Genomic DNA, 27,804 nt, shown 5'->3' with positions numbered 1-27,804 from the left:
CTCTGTCCAAAATTATTTTTAGCTTCTAGGTATCTTGTCTTAAAACAAGTTTAATTTTTAAGTCTACATGTATTTCCTATTAATTATTTAGGATTTTATACCATTTTTATAAGCTGCTCAGTTCACCCATAAGGAGATACAAATGTCATCTAAGAGGCCGGAGTGACTCCTTCAGACATTTCACTCTGCTTTGTACATAAGCGTTTAGGATTTTATTAAGGACCCAATCCTGTGTACCCTCAAGTACAATACAGTGGGATGTTTGGGTGCAAGACAAATGCAAGACTGAGACCTGTGTCTATTATATATCCAATAATTTTGAAATGGTTACTCCAGTCTACTGAGTGTGTCTGTATATATATTTATATCCACTTGGATTGCTGAACACAATACAGGTACCTAAGCCATGGTCAAGTGTCCTAAAATAGATTTGTATTAATTGTCTATCTGGACAGAAGTTCAAACTAACATTGATCACATTACCCATTTCAGCTAATTGGATTGTGTTTGGCACCGGGGTGGGAACTTTTTCACCTTTTTTCCCTCTCATTTTCTGCTGTAGGGACTGCCATGTTGACCCTCCCCAACCAGTTTCTCCCCCCTAGGCCTCATGTTACAGTACTTGTGATTATTTCCTGCTGAGTTGCATGCTGCCAGCCCCTCTGGGGCTTAGATACGCACCATATTCCTTTCCACGACAGCGATTTGAAAAAGACTCTGAGGCAACCTGTACAAAGGACCAAGAGACATATCTGAAATCTGAAGCTGTGCAGCTCAGCAAGAAAAAGCAAACTTGCCTCATCAAACACTACAATGTATCACAATCTCATTAACTTGTCTATCGCTTGGTCAATACTTTACAGCTTTTGTCCTCCAAACCCGTTGCTATTTACAATATATAAAATATATGTACAGGGTTAAACGTGTATGTATATCATACATAAACATGTTGTAAGTTCTAATTAAGCAAAGCACTTAAGTGTGTGCATAAGTCCTACTGAGGTCAACTTCCTTTATCCCATTTTAAGCATGTGGATAAGTACTTTGTTGAATTAGGGCCATAGTTTGTACCTTATTTTAACAGTGAAGGCCACGGTAGCTCCTAGTAGTCAAATATATAAAATGGCATATGTTCTCAATGACAAAGCCCACCACTGATTTCACTGAGAGTACAAGGGGGCCCTAAATTCCCAGTCCTGCTGGCCTTAACTTATATGGGTAGTCATTACTCACACAGTGATATCAATGGGACTACTATCCCGCATAGCATTTGCAGGGTCAGGCCACACATTTGTGAAAATTCTTACAGGACATATGTCATAGCCACTTTTCTAAATTTAATCCCTCGGTAATTTTTTTTTAAATTATCAAAGTGTTTAGGTCGTATTAAGGACCTGTCAGTTGTCCCATTTAATTTTTTTGAAACAAAAACCTCAAATTATATTGTTCAATGTCAAAATAGTAAACTTCTATGCTATTTTGCACTCCACACTTTCTTCAAAATTTGGCAACAAACAAACAAAAAAAAATAGTCTCTGGAGAAGTATTGTTTTGCCAAGCTTTAATCCAGGGTACAGTTTTATGGCTGGGTTTTAAACCCTGAAAATAAGGGATTTTAATAGGAATGCGGTCACAAGTACAACTAATGGCTTGCACATATCTGTATGATTTAGTGTGGTATGCATTTTCATTGCTTCCTTGATGTAAAAATGCTGCTTCCATAGTTACAAAATGATGGCATTGCAGAAGCTGAATTGTTTCCTACTAATTCTATTTTTAATACACCTAATTGATTCCAGTAAGAGGCAGAATGATGCTGATTATTTTTATTTGCTACAAGCTTGTAGTTGGATGTTTTACTAATTATTGATATTTTTGAGTTCATACTCTGCATTTTGTAGGATTTTTACCAAAATTAAAGTGTTCTTAAAAGGTTCTATCAACCTATTTCCTTAAAATGTTTAAATCAATCTATTTAAAAATAAACAGAAAGCCAGCTCATGGCAAGCACTCTGTTATTACTTGATTGCCCTTTACAAAAATAATACATCCCATTTAGGCAAACCTGTTCTTGTTGTAAATATCAGTAAAGAGTGAGATCTAATTTTAGCCACTAAATTGCATTCCGCCTTTAGGCTGACATCTAAAATGACAATCTTCAATTTTATAAATTAAAAACACTCCTCAAGAACCTATTGCAGAATCTGAGGTAAAAATCACTCTGCACAGACCTTTTATTGCCTGAAAAAATACTTAGCTTTCATAATTAAAAACTAAACAGGGCACATAATTACAATTTATTTTTGTCTTTTATGTACACATATAAAAAAGGATAAATAGTATATATACTGTAATACTGCATTACATGTATGTTTATGTGTACTCTAGGCCCAGAAAAATCATTGTGTACATAAACCAAAGGATAAATAAGTGCCAATATAAGACAGAGAATTTTTTAGTGTAAACAATGCCAAAGGCTTGTAATAGGCCTTAGGGCTGACATAACAAAAACATATATTGCCTTTCACGCTCCATACCATTTGATTTTAATAGTATTGTATTCACAAATGCAATTTCAGAAGTTATGAGTTAATAAGCATTCTTCACATACAACAAAAACAGGCTGTGGACACTAAGGATTTTCTGTAGCTTTTACAAGGCCCTTGATGAAGATGTATTGATCCACATGTTAATTCTTTCTAGAAGCAATCCAAGGGATCCATCTAATGTTACTCTTAAAGTCACATTGTTAACCACTTTCCAAACCTACTTATATGCAAATTCATGGCCAATTTCAGTTCTAATTTTGGAGTCAAATTAGAATGTCATGATTGTCAATACTGTCTGCCATAGTTCACAGAGATATTGGTGCCACTACTTTGACTACAACGTGAGTGACAGGCAAAAGAAGAGTGTTTCAAAACATGAATCCTTTCATTGCACTCACAGTTTCTCGTTATTTGTCCTTTGAAACCTACTTGTGTAATTCTGATGCATCATCATGGAGAATCCAAGGTGTAATTGTATTAAAAAATCACCAACCATATTTAGCTGTGCTATATGAATACTCAATGTATTTTCTTTAAGCATGCTTTTCAGAATTTTAAAAAATATATCTGAATTATAACAAGAATATTTTCTGGCAAGTAGGTTCACTGGTACCACAAAAATTACTGTACTTCACTAAAGTACTGATGAAATGAGGACTTGGTGGCTCACTGTCTTGCTAGGACAGGCTGAGGTCTCTAGAAAACACACACTCAGTTGCTCAAACTCCCAGATTTACAAATTTTTTCCTCCCGCCATCCAAATATATAATTAAACCAGTTTCACAAAGAACTTACTATCAGTTTGTTCTAACTTTTTTCTGTTAACTTACAGGTGAAGTCTCTTTCCCTGCCCGCCTCTCTCTGTGTTCCCACTGTACCCACAATTACACTCAGTCACCATGATGTGAAGTCTGATGAGTTCCTGGCCACAGGCTGTCAAACGATTGTCTTCAGCTCTTCCTGTCTTCTCAAGCTTTGATGAAAAAATATCAACATCTCTGTGTGAGCTAGCCACAGAACCACAATCTCTCTTACCATCAAGACATTGCTTAGTTAAAATGGAATGCTACTCCCACTTTCCCTAGGTTCTGGTCCCAGTCAAATCTCTTGTTCTCTAATCAAGATGAGGGCCACGTTCGTCATTATCCTCAGAGTAAGCTGTAACACGCACTCACGCTTGTTCAAGTGCCAGTGCAATCTCAGGTCTTCATGATGCAATGATTTTCCCAAAGGAAACTGGGGTGTGAAGTATGGGATACAGTCAAACAATTATGGACGATGAAACCTGAAACATTAAAATCAAATAAAAAGTTATAAGTGTTATTGTTTCATCAGATGATGGCATTGAGCCTGGTTCTGATTTCACACCTATTTATTTCCATTGACTTAACAGAGCTGTTCCTGATTTTCACTGATGTAAATGAGATCCAAACTAGATCAATTGTGTCTCATGTTTGAAACAACTGATTGGGAATCAGAAAAGCTTAGCGTCTCTGAAAAACAGGTCATTACTTTTAAGTCTGCTTCCTTATCTGTAAAAGGGGGATAACAATACTTAAACATCTTTGCATGTTGCTTTGAGATCTTAGGATGAAAGATACTTTGCACTTGCACAATATTATCTTCTTATTAGTTCAGTCAGTTATGCCAGATAAAGCATTAGAAGAGCACCAGGACCTGGTAATATAACCTATCATCAAGGATATGAATTTCTGTTTAAATAGTTTCAAAATGTATACACACGCATGGAAAATATAAAAATACTATATTGAGAATAATTCATCCAGTGCAGGCAAAATATTAAATTTTGGGTAGATATGATTATATGTTTTCTTCTGATATAGAGGGATATTTCAAGGCAAGAGAAAACAAGCTACACTCTACTGCAATATAATATAATTCATAGTTATATATAGGGTCACTTTTTAAAGTATGGGCACAATGGGTTTATCTGCAAAACCCAGTATTTGCATGTTAAGCAGGTGGATAACTAGCTGATGTTATACTGATTTGCAAAGGCAGATGTGTGATTTTAGTATTTATATTAATTAGAATGGTGTCTAATGACTGCAGAGGTTGAATGATGAAACTCATGTGAGGGTGAGACTTTTTAAAAATAACACATAGCACTGTATAAATATACACTATGTTGTCTTCCCAAATCTGAATGTTTACAAATTGGTAAATTATTCTGTTAATAAAATACTGTACATTTAGGAATTCACTTTCTTAGGTGTACATCTAAAATGACCTAATTAGTGTAATTACACAAGGAATCAGGCTACATTATCATGACTAAAAGGAAGGCTTTGGCCATTATACTTTGTAGACAAATAAATGTCAAAGCTTTTCTCTTTATTGTGTATCCAAAGCTCAGTGTTAAATCTGGGTAAGGCAAAAGAACTGTAAAAACAGATTAATAATAACCTATAGAAAGTAGCTCCTTTGTCTTCTCATCCTACCACTGAATTTTATGAGCAAATCTGTTCTGACTAGCTGCAGGCTGCAACTCACTTTTAATTTGTATTTCTTAAATAGTTCTTTTTTCTTTTAAATGAATAATTCATTCTATGCCGCAGAGTCACTTGCCCACGATACTATTAGACCTAAGCCTACTTTTGCTTTTTCAGTCCAATGTTATTAGTGACCTACATGAGTTACATTCCTTTTAACAACAGGGCCTTGAGGAGATTGAAGCTCTTTCCTTTCTCCCAGAATTGCAATCCTACAACATCTGTGCTTGATTCTGCTCTTAACCGCAATGGTTCTTCTCTAGTGTTACTCCACTGACTTCAGTATAATTACTCCTTCCTCTCACAGGCCAATCAGAGAGAACAGAGGGAACTGATGGGCAGGATCCCCTGGGAGGCTAATATGAGGGGGAAAGGAGTCCAGGAGAGCTGGCTGTATTTCAAAGAAGCCTTATTGAGGGTGCAGGAACAAACCATCCCGATGTGCAGAAAGAATAGCGAATATGGCAGGCGACCAGCTTGACTTAACAATGAAATCTGTGAGCTTAAACTCAAAAGGAAGCTTACAAGAAGTGGAAACTTGGACAGATGACTTGGGAGGAGAATAAAAATATTGTTCAAGCATACAGGGATGTAATCAGGAAGGCCAAAGCAAAACTGGAGTTGCAGCTAGCAAGGGATGTGAAGGGTAACAAGAAGGGTTTCTACAGGTACGTTAGCAACAAGAAGGTGGTCAGGGAAAGTGTGGGACCCTTACTGAATGGGGGAGGCAATCTAGTGACAGATGATGAGGAAAAAGCTGAAGTACTCAATGCTTTTTTTGCCTCGTTCTGCACAGACAAGGTCAGCCCCCAAGCTGCTGCACTGGGCAGCACAGTATGGGGAGGAGGTGAGCTGCCCTCAGTGGTGAAAGAACAGGTTAAGGACTATTTAGAAAAGCTGGACATGCACAAGTCCATGGGGCCGGATGCGCTGCATCTGAGGGTGCTGAGGGAGTTAGCTGATGTGATTGCAGAGCCATTGGCTATTATCTTTGAAAACTTGTGGTGCTTGGGGGAGGTCCCAGACGATTGAAAAAAAGGCAAATATAGTGCCCATCTTTAAAAAAGGGAAGGAGGAGAATTTAGAGAACTACAGACTCACCTCAGTCCCCAGAAAAATCATGAAGCAGGTCTTCTAGGAATCCATTTTGAAGCACTTGGAGGAGAGGAAGGTGATCAGGAACAATCAGCATGGATTGACCAAGGGTAAGTCATGCCTGACCAACCTGATTGCCTTCTATGATGAGATAACTGGCTCTGTGAATATGGGGAATGCAGTGGACGTGATATACCGTGACTTTAGCAAAGCTTTTGACATGGTCTCCCACAGTATTCTTGCCAGCAAGTTAAAGAAGTATGTACTGGATGAATGGACGATAAGTTGGATAGAAACTAGATTGGCTAGGTTGTCGGGCTAGATTGTTGGGCTCAACGGGTAGTGATCAACGGCTTGATGTCTAGTTGGCAGCCGGCATTAAGCAGAGTGCCCCAGGGGTCAGTGCTGGGGCCGATTTTGTTCAATATCTTCATTAATGATCTGGACAATGGGATAGATTGCACCCTCAGCAAGTTCGCGGATGACACTGAGCTGTGGGGAGAGATAGATACGCTGGAGGGTAGGGATAGGGTCCAGAGTGACCTAGATAAATTGGAGGATTGGGCCAAAAGAAATCTGATTAGGTTCAACAAGGACAAGTGCAGAGTCCTGCACTTAGCATGGAAGAATCCCATGCACCGCTACAGGCTGGGGACCGACTGGCTAAGTGGCAGTTCTGCAGAAAAGGATCTGGGGATTACAGGGGACAAGAAGCTGGATATGAGTCAACAGTGTGCCCTTGTTGCGAAGAAGGTTAACGGCATACTGGGTTGCATTAGTAGGAGCATTGCCAGCAGATCGAGGGCAGTGATTACTCCTCTCTATTCGGCATTGGTGAGGCCACATCTGGAGTACTGCATCCAGTTTTGGCCCCCCCACTACAGAAAGGATGTGAACAAATTGGAAAGAGTCCAGTGGAGAGCAACGAAAATGATTAGGGGGCTGGGGCACATGACTTATGCAGAGAGGCTGAGGGAACTTGGCTTATTTAGTCTGAGAAGAGTGAGTGGGGATTTGATGGCTGCTTTCAACTACCTGACAGGGGGTTCCAAAGAGGATGGAGCTCGGCTGTTCTCAGTGGCGGCAGATGACAGAACAAGGAGCAGTGGTCTTGAGTTGCAGTGGGGGATGTCTAGGTTGGATATTAGGAAACACTATTTCACTAAGAGGGTGGTGAAGCACTGGAATGGGTTATCTAGGGAGGTGGTGGAATCTCCATCCTTAGAGGTTTTTAAGGCCTGGCTTGACAAAGCCCTGGCTGGGATGATTTAGTTGGGGTTGGTCCTGCTTTGAGCAAGGTGTTGGACTAGATGACCTCCTGAGGTCTCTTCCAACCCTAATATTCTATGATTCTAACAGGGAGGGGACACTTTGGGGCCGAGTCTTCCTCAGGTAGTAGCTCCTTGAGGACCACCTGGACTCACTGGTTACGTGCACGATGGATAGGATTGGCATCCCTGTTTCAAGCCCCTCCCCTAAATACCTTTCTCACTGAGTTGCTGCAGTATTGGATCGCTTCAGACCTCTGGGCCCAGCTTCTGAGAATCCTACTGCAATCTGTGTCCATCAACTACTGTTTTCAGTGTTGGTGAGAAACGCTTCCAAGTTCCTCTTTGGTGTCTCTTGTACAAATATGTGCTAATTTTGCCATATAATTTGTAATGATGTAATCAAGGAGTTAAATTTCAATTGTATCAGTTCATAGCACAGAATAGTCTCTTGCAATTTACTTTATATTGCACTTTTCTAAACCTGTATTTTTACATATCCTAAAGACTAACAAATACAAGGAATACAAGACACAGGAAGCCAAATGGAGATACACGAGTTATGCACTTGGCCTAGTGATCTGTATCCATATTCATTATGGGCATTTTCTAATAGTCTAAGCAAAACACTGGGTTCTAATCCCTAACTGTATGTATGGTTATAATCCTTGGCTCAGTTTTTCCAGTTGTAAAAATGACAATGTTTCCTTACCTGCTTTATGCGGTGTTATGAGGATCAATTAGTTCATGTTTATAAACTGCATTGAAGTGCTAGGTGTTATTATAATTACATTAAAAACCTTATTTTAAAAGATGATTAAAGTTGTAAAGTCAAGCACTCAAAAATTAGGAAATGCCAGAATTAAAGTTGATCATTTAGACCAATTCAGCCTCACTGTGAGTATGCATTCTGATACAGTCTAGCTCAGGGGTCTCAAACTCAAATCACCACGAGGGCCACATGAGGACTCGTAGTTGGCTCGAGAGCCGCATCACCCCCTCCCAGCTGCCCCCGCACACCACCCCCACCCCTGGGGTGCAGCAGGGGGCTCAGAGCAGGGAGTTGGGGTGCAGGAGGGGTGTGGGGTGTGGCAGAGGGCTCAGGGCAGGGAGTTGGGGGGAGGGGTGCAGGAGGGGTCGGGTTCTCGCCTGGTGCCGCTTACCTTGAGCGGCTTTGGGGTGGCAGGGGCGCCTGCCTGCCTGTCCTGACCTTGGCCCTGTGCTGCTTCGCTCCGGGAAGTGGTGGGCACCCTGTCCCTGCGGCCCCGAGCGGAGGGGGAGCAGATAACTCCGTGAGCTGTTCTTGTCTGCGGGTACCTCCCTCGAAGCTCCCATTGGCTGCGCTTCCCCGTTCCCGGCCAATGGGAGCTTCAGGGGAGGTAACCACAGGCAAAAAACATCTCACGGAGTTCTCTTCTCCCCCTTCCGCCCTGGTAGTAGGGAAGCGGTGCCCACCGTTTCCCGGAGCAGTGTGGGGCCCTCAGCACCACGGGGTTGGCAAATCCATGGGCCGGATTCAAAGCCCAGAGGGGCTGGATCCAGCCCGGGGCCATAGTTTTCCCACCCCTGGCCTGGAGGTAGGCTGGGGACACGGCACGCTGGGGAGGGGCCGCGGGGAGCTTGGCGGGTCTCAGGAAAGAACCCCCTGTGTTTGAGACCCCTGGTCTAGCTACAGGATCACACACAATCACGGAGTGGTGGCAGCAATAGCAGTGGGAGGAAGGGACCCAGTTATGGATCAATTTTTGTGTGTGTTTTATCTGAAGGTTCAGTTTTTATAGAATCATAGAAATGTATGGCTGGAAGGGACCTCGAGAGGTCATCTAGTCCACAACCTCTCTTGATAACCTATTCCAGTACTAAGCTATCCTTCTAGTTAGAACATTTTCCTAATATCTAACCAAAATCTCCCTTGCTGCAGATTAGGGGAGCATGGTGTATGCAATGGTGAATGCAGGGTTTAATTTGTGGTAGGGCTTGCCAGGGCTGAGCCCCAGCACCTCTGGGCCTGGCAGTTCATAGCCCTAGCACCTGTAGGCTCGCTGCATCTGTTATGAATGTAAAAAAATTGCTTGAGCCCCTGCATCTTTTTCATTACAAATCAAGCACTGGTTGAATGATTTTAGCAGCAAGCTCTACTGAGCATAATGCAGACTGCTAAATGCAATCTTCAGAAGCTTAGAATTTGGATAAATCAGAACAGCTTTTCATGGGGATAGCAAAAAAAGCACACACCTGACCTCTGGAATAACCCTCTGTCAAATTTCAAAATCCTGCTGCAAATCATAGAGACATTAGAGCTCCTCAAAAAACTGTCAGAAAAAATAATTATAATGGGAATTGTTAGGGGACCTAAATAAAGGATACCACTTTCTCTATAATGATCTATTTGATAATTATATAGTGGTTTTAAAAATATCAGGGCCTTGTTTATTATTAATACAATAACACTATATTGAGTAATCCTTATGGAGTTGTAGTAGCTTGAGTGCAAAATTGGTTTACACTGTTAGTACCTTCTGATCCCTAATTTAAAATCCACACTAAAACTCCTATTAGCTTCACATTTGTTTTGTTTGATCTGTAACCAGCAAACTATTTTTAGACCAAATTTAAGGTTATTTAGACATGCACTTTTAAAGATATGGGATTTAAGAAAGACAGGTATTAATCATAGTTCGAAAATTCTTTTAGTTTTTTTTTGCCACATCCTAGCTGCAAGATAACGTATCCTGAATACTTCAAACAAGGCTTATTTGAAATATCTTGGTGAGATCTACGGCACAGGTCCAAACAGAGATGCATATTAAAACGTTATTTGTGTCAAATTAGGTATGTTAGAATGGAATGTCTGAATCTGGCAAATTTCCTAAAGATTGCTAGGAGCTCTGGCAATTGTTAGGAAGTTCTCCAGAATGGGAATGGACTTTGTGAAGTTTGCTAGACTGCTAGCTTGGTTCCAGTGTCCCAAAGCACCCACTAACACATACTTTCATATGCAGTGGTTCTATGGAAGCAGGCCTCTCCTCCCACACATGCAGACTGCGAATGGCTGATTTAGAACAACGCTTCCTCAGCTCTCGTCCCCTAAAGCCCCTACTCTACTTGCGCTATATTGATGACATCTTCATCATCTGGACCCATGGAAAAGAAGCCCTTGAGGAATTCCACCATGATTTCAACAATTTCCATCCCACCACCAACCTCAGCCTGGTCCAGTCCACACAAGAGATCCACTTCCTGGACACTACAGTGCTAATTAACAATGGTCACATAAACACCACCCTATACCGGAAACCTACTGACCGCTATTCCTACCTGCATGCCTCCAGCTTTCACCCTGACCACACCACACGATCCATCGTCTACAGCCAAGCTCTGCGATACAACCGCATTTGCTCCAACCCCTCAGACAGAGACAAACACCTACAAGATCTCTGTCAAGCTTTCTTACAACTACAATACCCACCTGCAGAAGTAAAGAAACAGATTGATAGAGCCAGAAGAGTTCCCAGAAGTTACCTACTACAGGACAGGCCTAACAAAGAAAATAACAGAACGCCACTAGCCGTCACCTTCAGCCCCCAACTAAAACCCCTCCAACGCATTATTAAGGATCTACAACCTATCCTAAAGGATGACCCAACACTCTCACAAATCTTGGGAGACAGGCCAGTCCTTGCCTACAGACAGCCCCGCAACCTGAAGCAAATACTCACCAACAACCACATACCACACAACAGAACCACTAACCCAGGAACTTATCCTTGCAACAAAGCCCGTTGCCAACTGTGCCCACATATCTATTCAGGGGACACCATCACAGGGCCTAATAACATCAGCCACACTATCAGAGGCTCGTTCACCTGCACATCCACCAATGTGATATATGCCATCATGTGCCAGCAATGCCCCTCTGCCATGTACATTGGTCAAACTGAACAGTCTCTACGTAAAAGAATAAATGGACACAAATCAGATGTCAAGAATTATAACATTCATAAACCAGTCGGAGAACACTTCAATCTCTCTGGTCACGCGATCACAGACATGAAGGTCGCTATCTTAAAACAAAAAAACTTCAAATCCAGACTCCAGCGAGAAACTGCTGAATTGGAATTCATTTGCAAATTGGATACTATTAATTTAGGCTTAAATAGAGACTTGGAGTGGCTAAGTCATTATGCAAGGTAGCCTGTTTCCTCTTGTTTTTTCCTACCCCCCCCCCCCCCAGATGTTCTGGTTTAACTTGGATTTTAACTTGAAGAGTGGTCAGTTTGGATGAGCTATTACCAGCAGGAGAGTGAGTTTGTGTGTGTATGGGGGTGGGGGGGGATGTGAGAACCTGGATTTATGCAGGAAATAGCCCAGCTTGATTGTCATGCACATTGTGTAAAGAGTTGTCACTTTGGATGGGCTATCACCAGCAGGAGAGTGAATTTGTGTGGGGGGGTGGAGGGTGAGAAAACCTGGATTTGTGCTGGAAATCACTTTAGATAAGCTATTACCAGCAGGACAGTGGGGTGGGAATAGGTATTGTTTCATATTCTCTGTGTATATATAAAGCCTGCTGCAGTTTCCACGATATGCATCTGAGGAAGTGAGCTGTAGCTCACGAAAGCTTATGCTCTAATAAATTGGTTAGTCTCTAAGGTGCCACAAGTCCTCCTTTTCTTTTTGCGAATACAGACTAACACGGCTGTTACTCTGAAACCTGTTCAATTCTGGTTACCCTCATTGCCATATCAATTATGTGGTTTCAGTGATCACATCAGCAACACTGGGAAATCCCACCAGTCAAGGAATTAATTACAGCATAACTCTAGAGGACTTGGGAAAGGCAGAGACTAATACATTCACCTCTCATTGGCTTTACGCCAAAAGGTACTTTTACTCACCTTGTAAACTGTCGACTTTCCTCATGTACTTCCATTTCTGTGCTTTTAAATTCATTCAGTTCTTTCCGTATTGCTGCCTAATTAAAAACATGCACAAACATCAGAAAGGTGAACATCCAATAAAAATACATTAACAGAACAAATTCCAACTCCTATGAGGTGCAAAATACCCTAATCTCTATTGTTTTCCATTTACTTTTCACTTAAATCCTTTCATTTAATCCATCACTCTTGCACACTTCTGATCCCAAGAACACAGTGGCTCTTTCAATTATGGTTATTTGAAGCAGTAAAACCATTTTTAGGAAAGCCATAAGAAAATATCTGGGGCCAGAAAATCCCTCCCCCAAAATATGGCATTTGCTACAAAAGAAGCAGGGAAAGGGAATTTGTCACCCTCAACAGCCACCTGCTTAGTATGCATCTGCAAAGAGATTATCACAGCATACAGCCCTGGAGGGGAGGATGAGTCATACTTCATGCATAGCAATTGCATAAACTGCAAGATTCCTATAGCTCCTGACTGGAGACAAGATTTTAGGAATGCTAGATGAATGCCACTTTTCAAATGGAAATTAGTCACTCTGTTTGATCAATTTTATGTAACATTACGTGAGGTGTTTAGACATTCCAGGGCCCTGTTTTCAGCTGGTAGATACTAAAGAACAGCAGAAATTCAGCACACTTTAAAATGTCAGTCCTTAATGCCTATGAAAAAGAATGGTAATCAATTTAATTCACTATGTAATTCATATAATTTCTTAAATGGCCACTCTACACACACAGGTATTGCTATAAACGCTTTTGGTCCAAATCTATAAATATTTTAAAACCACTGCTTTCAGACCCCGCTGTTCAGTGAAAGGTTTGTTCTGTCTTTCTTCTTTCTGTATGTCAAATACAAGTAATACCATTTGAGTAATCCTTTAAAAAAGCAGCTCATTAAAGAGCAATGTCTTTCAAAGCAGGACAGAATTCCAGTGTGGTAAGTTTACACTGTGTCATCAGAATGCCATCTCCTAAATGATAAATTTCACATTCCAGCAGGGGACTGTCCTGCTTAACACCAATGATACACTAGCACAAGGCTGCTGAAATAGTAAGGAAAGAGACAGCTCAGATATTGCACCCTTCCTTGTTTTTACGCATATGCCATACTGATTGACAAGATATCAGAGTCCTGAATCCACAGAACTGGTATAGCGCAGGCTTCATAGATTCATAGAATATTAGGGTTGGAAGAGACCTCAGGAGGTCATCTAGTCCAACCCCCTGCTCAAAGCAGGACCAACACCAACTAAATCATCCCAGCCAAGGCTTTGTCAAGCCAGGCCTTAAAAACCTCTAAGGATGGAGATTCCATCACCTCCCTAATGAAATAGTTCCAGTGCTTCACCACTCTCCTAGTGAAATAGTTTTTCCTAATATCCAACCTAGACCTCCCCCACTGCAACTTGAGACCATTACTCCTCGTTCTGTCATCTGCCACCACTGAGAACAGCTGAGCTTCATCTTCTTTGGAACCCCCCTTCAGGTAGCCGAAGGCTGCTATCAGATCCCCCCTCACTCTTCTCTTCTGCAGACTAAATAACTCAAGTTCCCTCAGCCTCTCATAGATTAGGGCTGGAAGAGACCTCAGGAGACCTCTTTTCCACTGATGTGCTTCAACTGGACCTAGAGGAACTACTTCTACGGAAAAGAGGTAATGGAGTCTTCAGATTCACTGGACTCTTTGCCCCTCTGCTGAGACTGAAAACATGGAGACCAATTTGTGCCAACTGTGCTGTGGAAACCTGTTCATTACAAAATGTATTGAGCCTAAAAATGTACTTCAGGTGGGTAATAATGTATGCAGTGTTGTTGGTCCCAGGGTATCAGAGAGACAAGGCGGGTGAGGTAATCTCTTTTATTGGTCCCTGTCTCTCAGGTGGTGAATAATGACTTTCAGCCACTATTAGCCAGACCTGAGCATGTGACCTACAAGTGAAAAAATTCCACTGCTATCATGAACAATCAAGCCCTTCTTGTATCATTTCTAAATGTGGCACTCTGATCTGCTGTGACTTGAGGCCTCATCTACACTGATTTGACCTATCAGCGCTAGCTACCAGTGTAGTTTGCTTGGTGCAACTCCCAACGCAGATGGATAAAGCTGCTATTTGCACCAGGACTGCTCACCTCAGTTTCCTGCAAGGTGCTGAGTGCTCTAAGCTCCTGAAGACTTCATGGGGAATAGAGAATGTTCAGCACCTGAAGCCCAGGGTCCTGAGCCCCGCCACCCGGGAAGAAGCTGAAGCCTGAGCAATGCAGCTTGGCATGGGCCCCTATGGCATGGGGCCTCAGGCAATTGCCCTGCTTGCTACCTACTAACACAGGTCCTGGCTTTTATATGCAGAAAACCAGTTGTTGTTGCACAGGTGGGCCGTGGAGTTTTTAATCGCATGTTGGGGGGGGGGGGTAGGCTCAGAAAGAAAAAGGTTGAGAACCTCTGCCTTACTTGGTATTGCAGCATCTTGAATTTTCTCCACAATTTAGTCCAGAAACAGTGGTTGGTAAACCACCCATTTCTAGTAGAGAAATCCTGCAGGTATCTTTGCAGGGGGAGTGGTGGTCAAAGAGGGGAATGGGACAGCTGACTAGATTTTTCTGAAATGCCCTATTGATTTGACTTGAAAAAAAAAAGAAAAGTAATTCCTTCCAGAAAGGCAGAGGAACAAGCAGCTTAACAGAATTGCACCCAAATAGTGTGTTGTACTGTGTAAGGTACAAACTTCCTGAAGAAAACAGTGCTCTTCACAGCATGATCAACAGTAACAGGAATGGCCAGCTCTTTCCTTGTGGGCTAATGTCATAACTGGATCCTGAACTTTACAGCCATTTCACAACAAAAATCTGAGGATTCAAGCCAGCTTCTCTTGCCTCTCTTCCCACCCCTACATTCACCTCTCTCAACTTGCCCCCTTCTTTTGTACAGGTTAGAGATATCCAATAATGTGAAGCACCCGGGATTCCTTCAGATCTGAGCATGGCATGGAAACACCATGGCTGAGGATCTCCAAAGGAGACTTAAGGCCAAATGTCTTTGGTGACTCTACTTGATCTTTCAGAGGCCTTTAAGACAGTTGATTATGAGGGGCTGCTGAAGTAACTGCAGGCTGGCAAGAGTAGATGGGATCACGTGATAATTCATCTACTCATTCCTTTCAGAGGAATAGTGACAGGGGATGGTGTTGGGTGACTGGTCCTCTCTTTCAACTGTGAAGTCTTGCAGGGCTCAGTTCTGACAGCCCTACTGTTCAACCATTATAAAACCACGAGGGGAGATCATGAGGAAATACGGGCTACAGTGAATTCAATGTACTGGTGACTTTCTGCTCTAGAGCCCCTTTTCATCAGACTCAGATGTACCAGTCTACATGCTCTCCCAAAATCTGGCATAGATGGGGCCTGAACAAAAGCCAGTTGACCTAAATTCAATTCTGAAAATAGTGATAATGCTGGTTGAAAATATTGTGAGGATCTGGCAAGGTATATGACTGCTTCCTCCTTTGAGAGTGTCCATCGGCCTGTTGTGAAAGCAGAAGGTAATATCAGGATTTAAAGTTAGTGACACCATTGCACATAGATGCTCAGATGGCACCAGTGGGCACAGCCATCTTTTCTTCCCCATTTGGGGCTGGCATGGACAGCCCTTTCCTCTCTGATGCAGACACTGCTACAGCCACTCAGGTCTTTGTTCCTGCCTGGCTAGAACAGTGTAACTCACTGTACTTGGAGCGAACTGCTAAAGTCACTTGGAAGCTAAGACTAGTAGCTGCCACTGCCTTTTGAGTGGGAGCTGGTTCCTTATGCTCTGCCCTCTGAAGTTATCTGCAGCCACAAAGAATGAAAACACATTGTTCTCAGACTTGAATCCATTTTTTAGCAAAGTAAGCCTGAAATATTTTATGACTTTTCACCAAAAAGCATGACTTTTCTTCTGAATTATTTTACCTAATTTTTAAAACTCTACTTATAAGTAAATAAGAAACCTGGTAGCTTCTCTCACTGTTTAAAGTTCTCTCTACTACCGAGTTAATCTCACCGCTCTGTTAAATTGCAGGGTAAAGACATAGGATTTTGACGCTGAAGGCTGAGTTTATTCCCCAATGGTGCATGAATGCAGTTGGTCACCTGACAAATGTAGTGATGGTGCATTCATGTGGCCAAACATTTTACAGTAATGGGAGAGCCTGTTATATTTCACTGTAACTGGTTTTAAAAGCAGCACTTAAGGGCCAGCATGTAGGCCTCTAACTGCAGAAACATTGGTTAAATTCCAAGGACTGCAACTAAAAGCTCACAGCAGTGACGTAACTGGCCTAGGAGGGATTTTAAAAGTGAGAGAGATTCATCTCTGAACTGCCACAACTGAGCTGGTAAGTACAATTTTAATAGGCATCTGAGTGGGTTCTGCTATGTGTGGGGAATGCATGGTACCCTATCAATGTCACTGCCTCAAGAAGATGTCATTAATGATACTAGTGTGGAGGGACTGAAAATAAGACCGGAGAAATATTTTGAAAGTTATAGAATTCAATCTCTATTTGTCTCTTGCCTTGTCTGCAGGCGTTAACCTTGCCCAGGGCTTGTCTGCTCGGCGATCGTAATCTGGGGAATCTGTTACCTCCACATACTCATTGAAACGTAGGATTCTTCTTGCCTGCAGTTCAGCCACTGTAGGTCTCAGACTGAGCTGTGAACAGGAGGTGGAAAAGAGTAAATTGAATAAGCCAAAATAAAACCTAGGGTATGACGTAACCTCAAGAGAACATTAATGGTATTTCTAATCAGGGTCACTTTCTGGTGTCTAAAAAAAGGCACCATCTAGGGAACATCAAACAGGAACTAGAAAGCAGTGCAACCTAGTTTCTTAGAGTATAAAATTAATTTTTGTCAGACAGGCCACAAAGAATCTTGACAGATCGTCTCTAAAACATTAATTTTTACTTTGCTACACTGGTGCTATTTACCCTCTTAGACAATGCTAGTATTTACATTAATACCTACAATCATCTGTTTTTCACTACAAAAAGAGAACAGGTTTTTGATGGGTTTCTCTAACTAAAAAGAATTTGTGAATCAGAGAGTCTATCTTTATTATGATATTGAACCAAATGATCCGAGTCACCCCAATCAAGGTACACATTAACTAATGTGAACTAATGATTGTCACAGTAAACAAAATTCTGCCATTGCACATATATTTTTGAAAGTGTAGGGAAATTGTATGTCATACTACGGGGCTTCCTCATCTCAAAAAGGATAGAGCAGAACTGGAAAGGATACAGAGAAGAACAATGAGAATGATCAAGGGTCTGGAAAAAAATGCTCATATGGAGAGAGACTAAAAAAGCTAGGAATGTTTACCTTAGAAAAGAGACCCATAAGAGGGGACATGATAAAAAATATATAAAATAACAAATAGAATAGAGAAGGTAAATTGGGAACTTCTGTTCTCCCTCTCTTGTAACCCAAGCACACGGGGATATTCCATGAAATTAAAAGGTTAAAATTCAAAACCGATAAAAAGAAATACTTTCACACAGGGTTTCAGAGTAACAGCCGTGTTAGTCTGTATTTGCAAAAAGGAAAGGAGTACTTGTGGCACCTTAGAGACTAACCAATTTATTTGAGCATAAGTGTTTGTGAGCTACAGAAGTGAGCTGTAGCTCACGAAAGCTTATGCTCAAATAAATTGGTTAGTCTCTAAGGTGCCACAAGTACTCCTTTTCTACTTTCACACAGAATGTTTGATTAAACTGTGGAACTCATTGCCAGGAAGTCACTGAGGCCAAGAACTAAACAAGATTTGAAAAGGGATTGGATAGTTGTATGGATAGCAAGAATATCCAACATTATTGCAATTAACACAATTTTGGAAGGGATATTAAACCTTCTGCTTCAGGGGGTTTAATCTGTAACTGTTAGGGACCAGGATGAGCTCAGGGTAGGGGGCAGACAATTTCACATCTGTCTACTATGGGATTCTTACACCTTCCTCTGAAACATCTGGTGCTGGCCACTGTCAGAGACAGGATATGAAACTAAGTGGACCTTGGGTCTGATCTAGTATGACAATTCCTGTATTCCCAAAATCCAGTTGATATCACTGGGTTTGCATTGGTCTAATGGAGAGCAGAATATAGCCCTAATCTGCAATAACATGCACGTTTACAAGCAATTTAGACACAATTAGAAAAACAGTAATTTTTTATGTGCTTGTTGCTTCAGGATCACATATATATAATTAATAATATATATGTACACACACATCAAATATGTGCATTATATATATATATGTAAAATTATTTTTTAAGGTTTTAAACTTCTCATTATTCAGAAAAAAGAGACATCCACGAGATTAACAGGACGATCACAATCCAAAAAAGTAACACAATTTAACAATTGACTTGGGCACAATGATAAATATTTTGTATACTGTGGTTCTCTCTTGTACTAGACTAGGAAAGACAAGCAAAAAGTTATACATTACCTGTTGAGAGAGCCTTGCATTGCAATGTTTTACATGGTACTACCCACTTTGCTCTTGATGATCAATTTTAGTGATTTAGATATACTCGATGGATCAGGACTGTGCCGTTGTCCCACTAAGAGCTCTGAGAGACACTGTGCATCGCTGAGGCACTGTGGGTGGGATTTTCAGAAACCTTCAGTGTTGGCTTATGTCTGCTACCACTGAAGTGAGTGGGAGATTTACCATTGACTTCAATGGGAACAGAGTTAGGCCAACTCTGAACAGGAGAATGCAGTATGTGCTCCCATCTGTGATGGGCAAGCTCTACTGGCTTGTGTATTGGATAGTGGTGGAGGGCTCTTCAGGGCCTCACACCTCTTCCAGCACCCTCCTTTTCCAAAAGAGGCAAGTACCTACACCTGGGGTTGCATGGGTGTGTGTGCGCACACTCGGGAAAGCTCCTGGTACTCACACCCCCTCCTTACACACACATGCAAAGGCTAATCACAATCGGGCCCTACATTTCCTTCAAAGATGGCAGTTCTGCCCTGTAAAAATGCTAGGGAAAATTGGACAGACTGGATTTATACCAAGGATGACTTTGGCCCATTCTATCTTTTAAACAGGGTTTACCTTTTGGGAAAATGGAGATGGGAAAGGGAATTTTGTCAGTATGTCTGAATATACTTTAGAATAATATAAAGAAAAATTCTCATCCTTTATTATACATACAAGTATACTACACATAAAACATTTTATCACCTTTCTGCTGAGTCTGCGTTTTAATTCCCTCCTGGCTTCCTGTTCTTCTTCTTCATTCTTCTCTGTTTTTGGAAGAGAGAAATAAAGGGGATGAGAAAGGGGCTATAACTGTATATGGTATATTTCTCCTGGCAGTAAGTTTCAGGCCTTAGAATATTGGCTCATGCATACTCATATTTCTGAGCTATCCTGTTTTTGTGTGTGTGTTCTCATTGCCTTTCTCTGTCCTCTCCAATTCCCAACTCTGTAGCCTTCTGTAGCTATCACCCTGTGCCTGGAATATAGCAGAGAGGCTACCGTCATTTCCACTCTGTGAAATAACGAACAAGGAGTTGCACAGCTGCTTCACCTACCTGCCAAGAGACTAAGATCATCATTGCCTTTATTCCCAAGGTCCCCTTTACCTTAGTCTAGAATCAGAGTTTAATTGTGTTTACTAGGGCAGAGAAAATAATTTGCAGTGAATAACCTACCTGATGAACCTAACCTCTTTTTTTGGCTCCCAGAATATCCATGAGCAGAGAGCAAATTCCTCAAATTTGTTTGTTAGTGGAAATTAAACAGTGAACTGCTTTGTTGTTGTTTTTTGTTAGATTCCATGGATTGATCATTAATAGTTCTCAGTGAGCATCTGATTTTCATAATTTGAGCTGTCTTGGTTAATTGTGATTAGTCAGACCAATCACAATTTATTATTTCTGTTCCTTGGTCAGATGAGGCAAATAATTTCATACGCAACTTTAAAATTTCTGCAGATATTTGTGCATGTAACTGAAATTTGCTTTCCAGAAACTTTTGTGTCAGTGAAAACTGATTGCCTGAATGTCTGTGGAAAGCAAATTAAAAAGGGGTACAAACATGGGTGAAACAAATTATTTTAAACTGATGAATGTTTGCAGAAAATTATTTGTATCATTTGCCCAGCTCTGTTGCTTATGTCTGAGTGTATCTTTACTGTGGATGAAATATTCCAATCAGAGATGTTGGCTGAACTGCAAAGCTCAGATCTGGATCCACATTTCCCCCAGGTCATGAGTTTGGATTGAGGGTTTTGGTTCAGGACCAACTCTAGTTCTAAAGGAGTTTATCTGTCCACTGCGGATGTGACCAAACTGCGTTAGAAGGTGAGAGCACAGTTTTGAACACTTGTTCAGTATGATTTGCCCTCATCCATAATAAATGGCCAAACTGTGTGAACATACAGTGTTTCCAAAACGAAGTTTGAATCTCGCGTAGGCGTTAGGCTTATGGTTGTTCAACAGGTACACCTGTTGTAAACGTTTTCACAGAGGGTGACCTGGGTATCACTGAAGACAGAACATCATTCAGGACTTGTAAATTTCCTTTGATAAAACATGAGATGCAGAGAAAGAAACAAACAACAAAAAACAGCATCAGACGAAAATCACAGCACCCGAAAGAAGTCATCAACACCAGCATTGCTCCTCAAGAAGATTTTGCCACCAAACTTCAAGCTTCAAGCGAGATAAAATCTTGCAAAGACTGCCAAGGCTAGGTTAACTCTATGATTGAAATTACATGTATTGAGATATGGAAGTGAATATTCTTCATATGACTTCTTTAAGTAGTCTAACTAAAGCTCTCTTTCCTTTACTGTATTTCACAGAGTTCAACAAGATCACTTACCTTTACTCATTTATTAGCTGTTTTAGTATATTTATGATGACTCACGTGGAAATGACTTACTTTTAAACAAACTTCCCTTTGTAATCAATAACCACAATATCTAAGGCAACTAAACAGGATCTATTAAATTAGGGATTAAGTCACTTGGTTTTAGCTCATTTAGAGAAGACTGTCCCTACAGGAACTGGATCTCCCGGGTGTAATCTCTGTTGCAAGCTCTTCATGAGGGAAGAGAGAGCCCAGAGGAGATTGTAAGTGAACACACACGTTGTACTGTTGCCTGTTTTTGTTATTTTCTTTCTAGAATTAGTTATTATTCATAACTTTGAATTCTCTTGCTTGTCTAAATCACTGTATGTCCTAAAGCATGGTAAGAACCTCCATATGAGAAATACTGGGATTATGTCTCTGAATTTATATCACAAGGAACCATTACTAATCATTTAGTCTACCGGATCTATGTTTCTCTAGACCATAATTCTTTTAAATTTGGGGATACAATTACTTGGCAATAGGCACAGGATGTGCTGGCCTTTAAAGGGGGTCAGAGCTCAGCTGCCCTCTGTGCCACCAAGGTGAAGGGAATAAATTCTGGGGTCACGTGGTTGAAGATTGTAACTCAGAGCTAGGCCTCTTGCAAAGCTTGAGTTAAGGGAGAAGGCTAGAGATGAGAAAAGAGCAGAGAGTTTCTCCTTAGCAACCAGGCCTGGGAGTGTGCACCTTGAAGGGAGCGGGTTAGGAAGGCTGGAAGTAGGACTGGCTAGAAAGAATTCCATTTTGTGAATAATTTTGAGATTGGGATATTTGTTTTTGTTTTGTATCTGAGTGAAAATGAGACCTTTTGAATTCTTTTGTGAAAAATTATTAACAAGAGAGAGACTGCCCCTACTAGTAACAGCCCAGTGGTTAGCGATGTGGGAGACCCAGGTTTGAGCCCCTACACTGCCTGATTTGGAGCAAGGACATGAATGTGGGTCTCCCACATCCCAGAGGAGTGCTGTAATCACTTGGCTATTGGGTGTGTGTGTTTGTCTGTTTCTCTCTCTCCCCCGACCCTTGTTCCTTCACCTGAAAGTTCATCCCAGACCGAAGAAATCTTCGCACTGAAATTTTAGTGGAAACTGAGACATTTCCACAAGAACATTTTGGTTTTGATGAATCCAAAGAAATGTTTAGTTGAAAAATTCCTGAACAGCTCTAGCTGGAAGCCACTCTGTTGAAGGAAAGCTCCAGCAGAAGGGAATAGAGAGCCTTCTTTATACCCACACAGAGGGTGTGAGGAACGAGGCCTGCATTGAGTAGATGACCTCCATCAGGAGACCCTACAGTCAGGAGAAAGGACATGGCTTATATGTTGAACTTACGTTGAACTGTTTTATTTGGAGAAATAAAACTCAAGCCCTAAAGAAAAAGGACTGAAATCCTGTGGCTACGTAGAGTTCTTTGATACACTGGCTGAGGAGCTGGCACTGATTTAAGGCACTCAGCACTGTAACTCACGCATAAAACACCCTTTTCACACTGTAACAGGGTGGATTGCCCCTTCAGGGCTGGAGGGCTATGGCTAGTCAGCCCTGATTACAGCATGATCCCCATCTTGGAGAGATTAGGGATTCCAGGTGGTTTGCCCTATAAAGAGCAGCAATGGGCTGCTCTGCAATGAAGGGGAGAAGCTCAGGAAGCTGTGGAGTCTGCAAAAGCTTCTGTGAGGAAGACCCTCAGACTGTGGGAGTTGATCATGGTAGGGACCCCTGGGAAAGATCTAGTCCATGCAGAAGAGACAATGCAAAGGCCCCAAGCAGGAAAGGCTGGGAGGTGGAAGAGAAACCTTGTGTTGTGTGGGATTATGAACGGACTGTTTGGGATTTTAAATTTTATTTAGAGTTCATTTTATATTAATAAACCCAGACTCCAAGAAGGGATTTTTTTGACCAAGAAAATGCCTGGGTGAAATTTTATTTGAACAGTCCAAGAGGGAAAAACTGAGACAGGCTGCCTGTAGTAAGATCCTAGACCACAAGAGGATGCACAGGAGATAGTTGGCCAAGACGACCGAACATTGTTTTAGTGTAATTCCTACATAAATACTGTCCTTAAAACAGTTCTCAGCAATAGAATAATGTTTTTGTTTTCCGTAATTGGCCATACTGGGTGAGATTTTGAAAGATGCCTAAGTGATTTAGGAGCATGAGTACCACAAAAATTCAGATGTGCTCCTAACTCACTTAGGCACATTAGAAAATCCCTCCTCAGTGCCAAATTCTGGCTGCAGGTATGAAAGTGGCTGACTTGCCCAAACAGGCATACACATTCATGCTGCAAAAGAAGTGTTTATGGGACCAGTTTGGCTGCTCTCCACCCTAGGAGCAGAAATCATCTGTATGGGGCTGAGAGTTAAATGCACGCACCATGCTCGCAATCTGCAAGCCCTATCCTGGAATGTCCCTCTGCAGCTCCACCTACCGACGACCTGCAGAGTGATCTCCTCTGGTTTGAAGGGCAGCTGGAATTTGACCGGAAAAACTATTCTATGGTTTCCTTCCTCTCCTGGCTGCTGCTTCTGGAACATACATGAAGGCACTGCCCAAGCCAGAATTTGATCCTAGATGAGAGGAATTTTAAATTGATGTCAATTATGGGATATTTTGGTGTCTCTTTAAATCAGTGACCTTGGAGAAATAAACATCTATGCCACGACTGCGACAGAAAATACTGGCATTTTAGACCCTGGCCTCATTATGGGATTTTTAATTCACCACAGAAAGTCAGGAAGAAAAGAGAGAAATCTTTCCGCATAAGGACTGTTCTGTTTTCAACTATAAAGTAATCCAGGAGCGTAAAACTGAACTTTCCACTAAGTCCCTGTGGGGATTAGCTATGTTTAGATTACTTTGTAGGATTGCTAGGGAAATGAAAAAGACGACAAACAAAGCACTAGGATCCTGGAATGCTGTCAAAAACAAAAAGCAGTTTCTGTTTTCACATTCAAAGATAATCATTAATATTCCCTAACTAGCATCAAAAGCTACATCACGTTTCTAAAAAGCCAGGCTTGGCAAGAGGACAGGCACACGGTCCAAAAAGCCTTGCTATTCTTTACAGCTACAGAAAAACACAATGGCTGTAAACTTGATTCCTTGTGAGAGTTGAAAAAGCTTCCTTGCTGTAATGCAACACCATAATTGATTCAAGGATGCACATCTAAAATGTTTCAAAGTCAGCATGCAAGAAACCAGCCTGTGTTAGAACTCATTCAAGTTACTACTTAACTTTTCATTTTTAATGTGGAAGGGTACAAAAGTCTGGATGCTTATACACACTTATCCAAGGGTCTATGATCTAGAAATCAGGCTAGAATCTCTGTCACAGGATTTCCAGTACTTCCTGGTTTCGCTGAAACTATAAAAATAAAAAAATATCTTTTGACATCATAAATCTTTGCTTTAGCTAGAGGTGCAAAAAACCAAAGTATTAAAAACTTTTTTGAACCTTATGAAAGGTTTGGATTCAACTTAATTTTGGGGCAAACATTTGGATCAATGTGATCTGTGCATCAGCTAATCTATCCCAAATGTATGCTAAAAAATAAATCAAATCACAATTTTTCTCCAGCTGCAGTACTGCTCTGTTTATGGGTAGTTCTAACACTAACACAACCCACCACAGCAGAAAGGAAGCTTTATGAAAGAAATTCTGACTCACTCACAAATCCTGCACACAACAACAATACAGGAATGTAAGGGATGTAAACATTTCAGAACTGTCCATAGGAAGTGGGCACAATAAACCCATAAACAATACATTTGGTTTAAGAGCTAAGAGAATTTCAGAAAGCCCACACTGGTAATGGGCTAAGGGCACTGTCAACATAAGCAACACACCTATTTGGCATTTAAAAGATCACCATCGACTTGAAATGTGTTACATTTAAAAAATTAATAAAAAGTAGTTTCAGGTACTACATGTGCTCTTGAGTGCCCACGCCACCTTTTACAATAAAAATTTCCTAATTTTTGAAATGTTTTTCTTTCTCCTGCTTCTCTGAGCAAGACCCACACAAATACCACAGGAAAATGAGAGAGACCAGGTAGGGTGAGGGTATGTTCACACTTAAAACATGAAACTAGAAGGAGAGCACTTCAGTCTCCCTGGACACTCAATAACAGACTTAAAAGTGGCCATTTTTCAACAAAAAAACTTCAAAAACAGACTTCAACAAGAAACTGCAGAACTGGAATTAATTCGCAAACTTGACACCATCAAATTAGGCCTGAATAAAGACTGGGAGTGGCTGGGTCACTACAAAAAATAATTTTCCCTTTGTTGATATTCACCCCTTCTTGTTAACTGTTGGGAATGGCCACATCCACCTTAACTGTATAGGCCTCCTTAGCACTGACCCCCCACTTGGTAAGACAACGCCCATCTTTTCATGTGATGTGTATTTATACCTGCTACTGTATTTTCCACTCCATGCATCTGATGAAGTGCGTTATAGCCCACGAAAGCTTATGCCCAAATAAATTTGTTAGTCTCTAAGGTGCCACAAGGACTCCTCGTTGTTTTTACAGTGGTGTAGACACTCACTACAGCAATGGGAGGGATTCTCCCATTGTTATAGTTAATCCACCCTCCCTGAGGCCATGTCTACACTTACAAGCGTACAGCAGCACAGCTGTACCGATACAGCTGTGCCACTGTAAAAGCGCTCATGTAGCCGCATTATACCAATGAGAGAGAGCTCTCCCATTGACATAATAAACGCGGCTCAATGAGCGGGAGTAGCAATGTTGGTGGGAGAGTGTGCTCCGCCGACATAGCACAGTGCACATGAACGCTTATGTTGGCAAAATTTATGTCACTTGGGGTGTGTTTTTTTCACACCCCTGAGTGACAAACATTTTGCCGACATAAGCGCTAGTACCGACCTGATCTGAGATGTGGTTCCTAGGTCGACGGAAGAATTCTTCCATCAACCTACCGCTGTGCACATAGCAGGGGGTTAGGTCTGCATAGCTACGTCACCAGGGGTGCGGATTTTTCACACCCCTGGGAGACGAAGTTAGACCTATGTAAGTTTTCATTGTAGACCAGCTCTCTTCAAGTCTGGGGAAAGTAACCTGAGTGTTCAAGCTAAATTCAAGGTGTTAAAGATTGTTAAACATAACAATTCTACATACACACACTGTAGGAGACCACTTAAAACAAAGTGGGCAATTAACACCTCTGCAGTTGTAGAACAATGGAGGGTTAGCAGGCAGTAGGGTGTATTACAAACTGTAATGAGCCACAAAACCAGTGTCTCTGTTAAAACCATGGTTTTTAGTGTCCAGCAGAGTTATAAATTTTGACGGAAAATGACTGTTTATTCTATGAAAACAGTGAAAGTTACTATACACAAAGTGCTGTCAAACCCACAACGTAAACTAGCTGAAACGACAGAGAAAATATTTATCTTCTGTTAATCTCTATCATCTATATTCATCTTTTGTGTTATGTGTAACAGTAGTAGGTCAAAAAATTAGTTCTAGGTGTAATTTTTAGTTTGATTGTGTCCTTTGACATGTTGATAGATCACATTTATTAGACCTGGACAGGGAAAGTGTAACTCGTGTCCTCAAAGTCAGCAGAAGTAGCTTGTGATATACTGGTATGAGTTTTTGGAATTATCTTTCTCGTGTACACAGGGCTTAAATTCAGCTGGAGTTGTCCAGAGCGGAGCTCCGGTAAATTTTTTCAAAGGCTTTAGGCGGAAGCCCCAAGCCCCAGCGCGCCCCGCGGGGCAGGAGCCCCGAGCCCTAGTGTCCCCTGTGGGGCAGAAACCATCAGCCCCGGCACCTCCTGTGGGGCAGAAACCCCCAGCCCTGGGGCTCCAGGAAATACTATATGAGATTTTAAACCCTGCATGTGGTCCAGTGTTTGCTGACTGGTTATCAGATTAATATGGTTATACTTCACAGTTTATCTTTATTACATTTGATAGTGTAATACAGAGATTCAAAATTTTCCTCATTACAAAATATATTGCAGATCACCTCTTGGCTAGGAGTTTGTTGAACCCTCTTTTATGCATAGCAGATAACCAGAAGCTACAATTTTAGTAATTATCCTAAAGGCTGGATGACATCACTGGTATTTTATCAGCATTATGGTTTCTCTGAAAGCTGATAACTTTTTTTTTTTTTTTTTTGATTTGTTGGCCTGATCAAGTGATGTTGCCAAAGTCACTTGGATTTCACAAGGCATGCCATCCATGCCTTCTTCTCTTCCTCTCTTCCACTCACACATTCTGTGTAGGTATTTCGAGATGGATTCCAGGCATGCAATGGTTGACTATGTGCTTGAAAATGTAGCATTACACACATTGTATCATTTATGTCATGGTTAGAAAATTTCTACACATCTAGTCTACATGGTGGGTTTTTTTGGTTGTAAATGGACTAGTTTTCCTATTATTATTGCTGTCATTTATTACTCATATGCTGGTAGAACCCACAATATGGTAGGTATTGGGCACTCACAAAGGAAGACACAAGTCTCTACCCCAAAGAGCTT

At 41.3% G+C, this 27,804-nt stretch overlaps 1 protein-coding gene across 5 annotated transcripts in view; it reads right to left on the bottom strand.

The window, feature by feature from the left end:
* Positions 1-1,731: 1,731 nt before the first annotated feature.
* Positions 1,732-27,804, bottom strand: part of PHACTR2 (phosphatase and actin regulator 2) — a 222,309-nt gene continuing 196,236 nt past the window's right edge. For 4 of the 5 annotated variants that reach the window (XM_073337511.2, XM_073337515.1, XM_073337513.1 and 1 more), the window contains 4 exons: positions 19,603-19,664; positions 16,921-17,058; positions 12,324-12,400; positions 1,732-3,834 (listed from right to left, as the gene is read on the bottom strand). In XM_073337511.2, the coding sequence (XP_073193612.1) occupies positions 3,819-3,834; positions 12,324-12,400; positions 16,921-17,058; positions 19,603-19,664 (293 nt within the window). In that variant the 3' untranslated portion in view covers positions 1,732-3,818. Of the gene's footprint in view, positions 3,835-12,323; positions 12,401-16,920; positions 17,059-19,602; positions 19,665-24,499; positions 24,649-27,804 lie in introns of those variants that run through there. The other variant, XM_073337516.1, reaches the window with a different exon arrangement.

Source organism: Lepidochelys kempii, chromosome 3 (assembly GCF_965140285.1).
Source record: "Lepidochelys kempii isolate rLepKem1 chromosome 3, rLepKem1.hap1, whole genome shotgun sequence".
In the NCBI taxonomy this organism is placed as follows: domain Eukaryota; kingdom Metazoa; phylum Chordata; order Testudines; family Cheloniidae; genus Lepidochelys; species Lepidochelys kempii.
The sequence above is the reverse complement of the archived record's forward strand: the minus strand, read 5'-3'. Positions and strand labels throughout refer to the sequence as shown.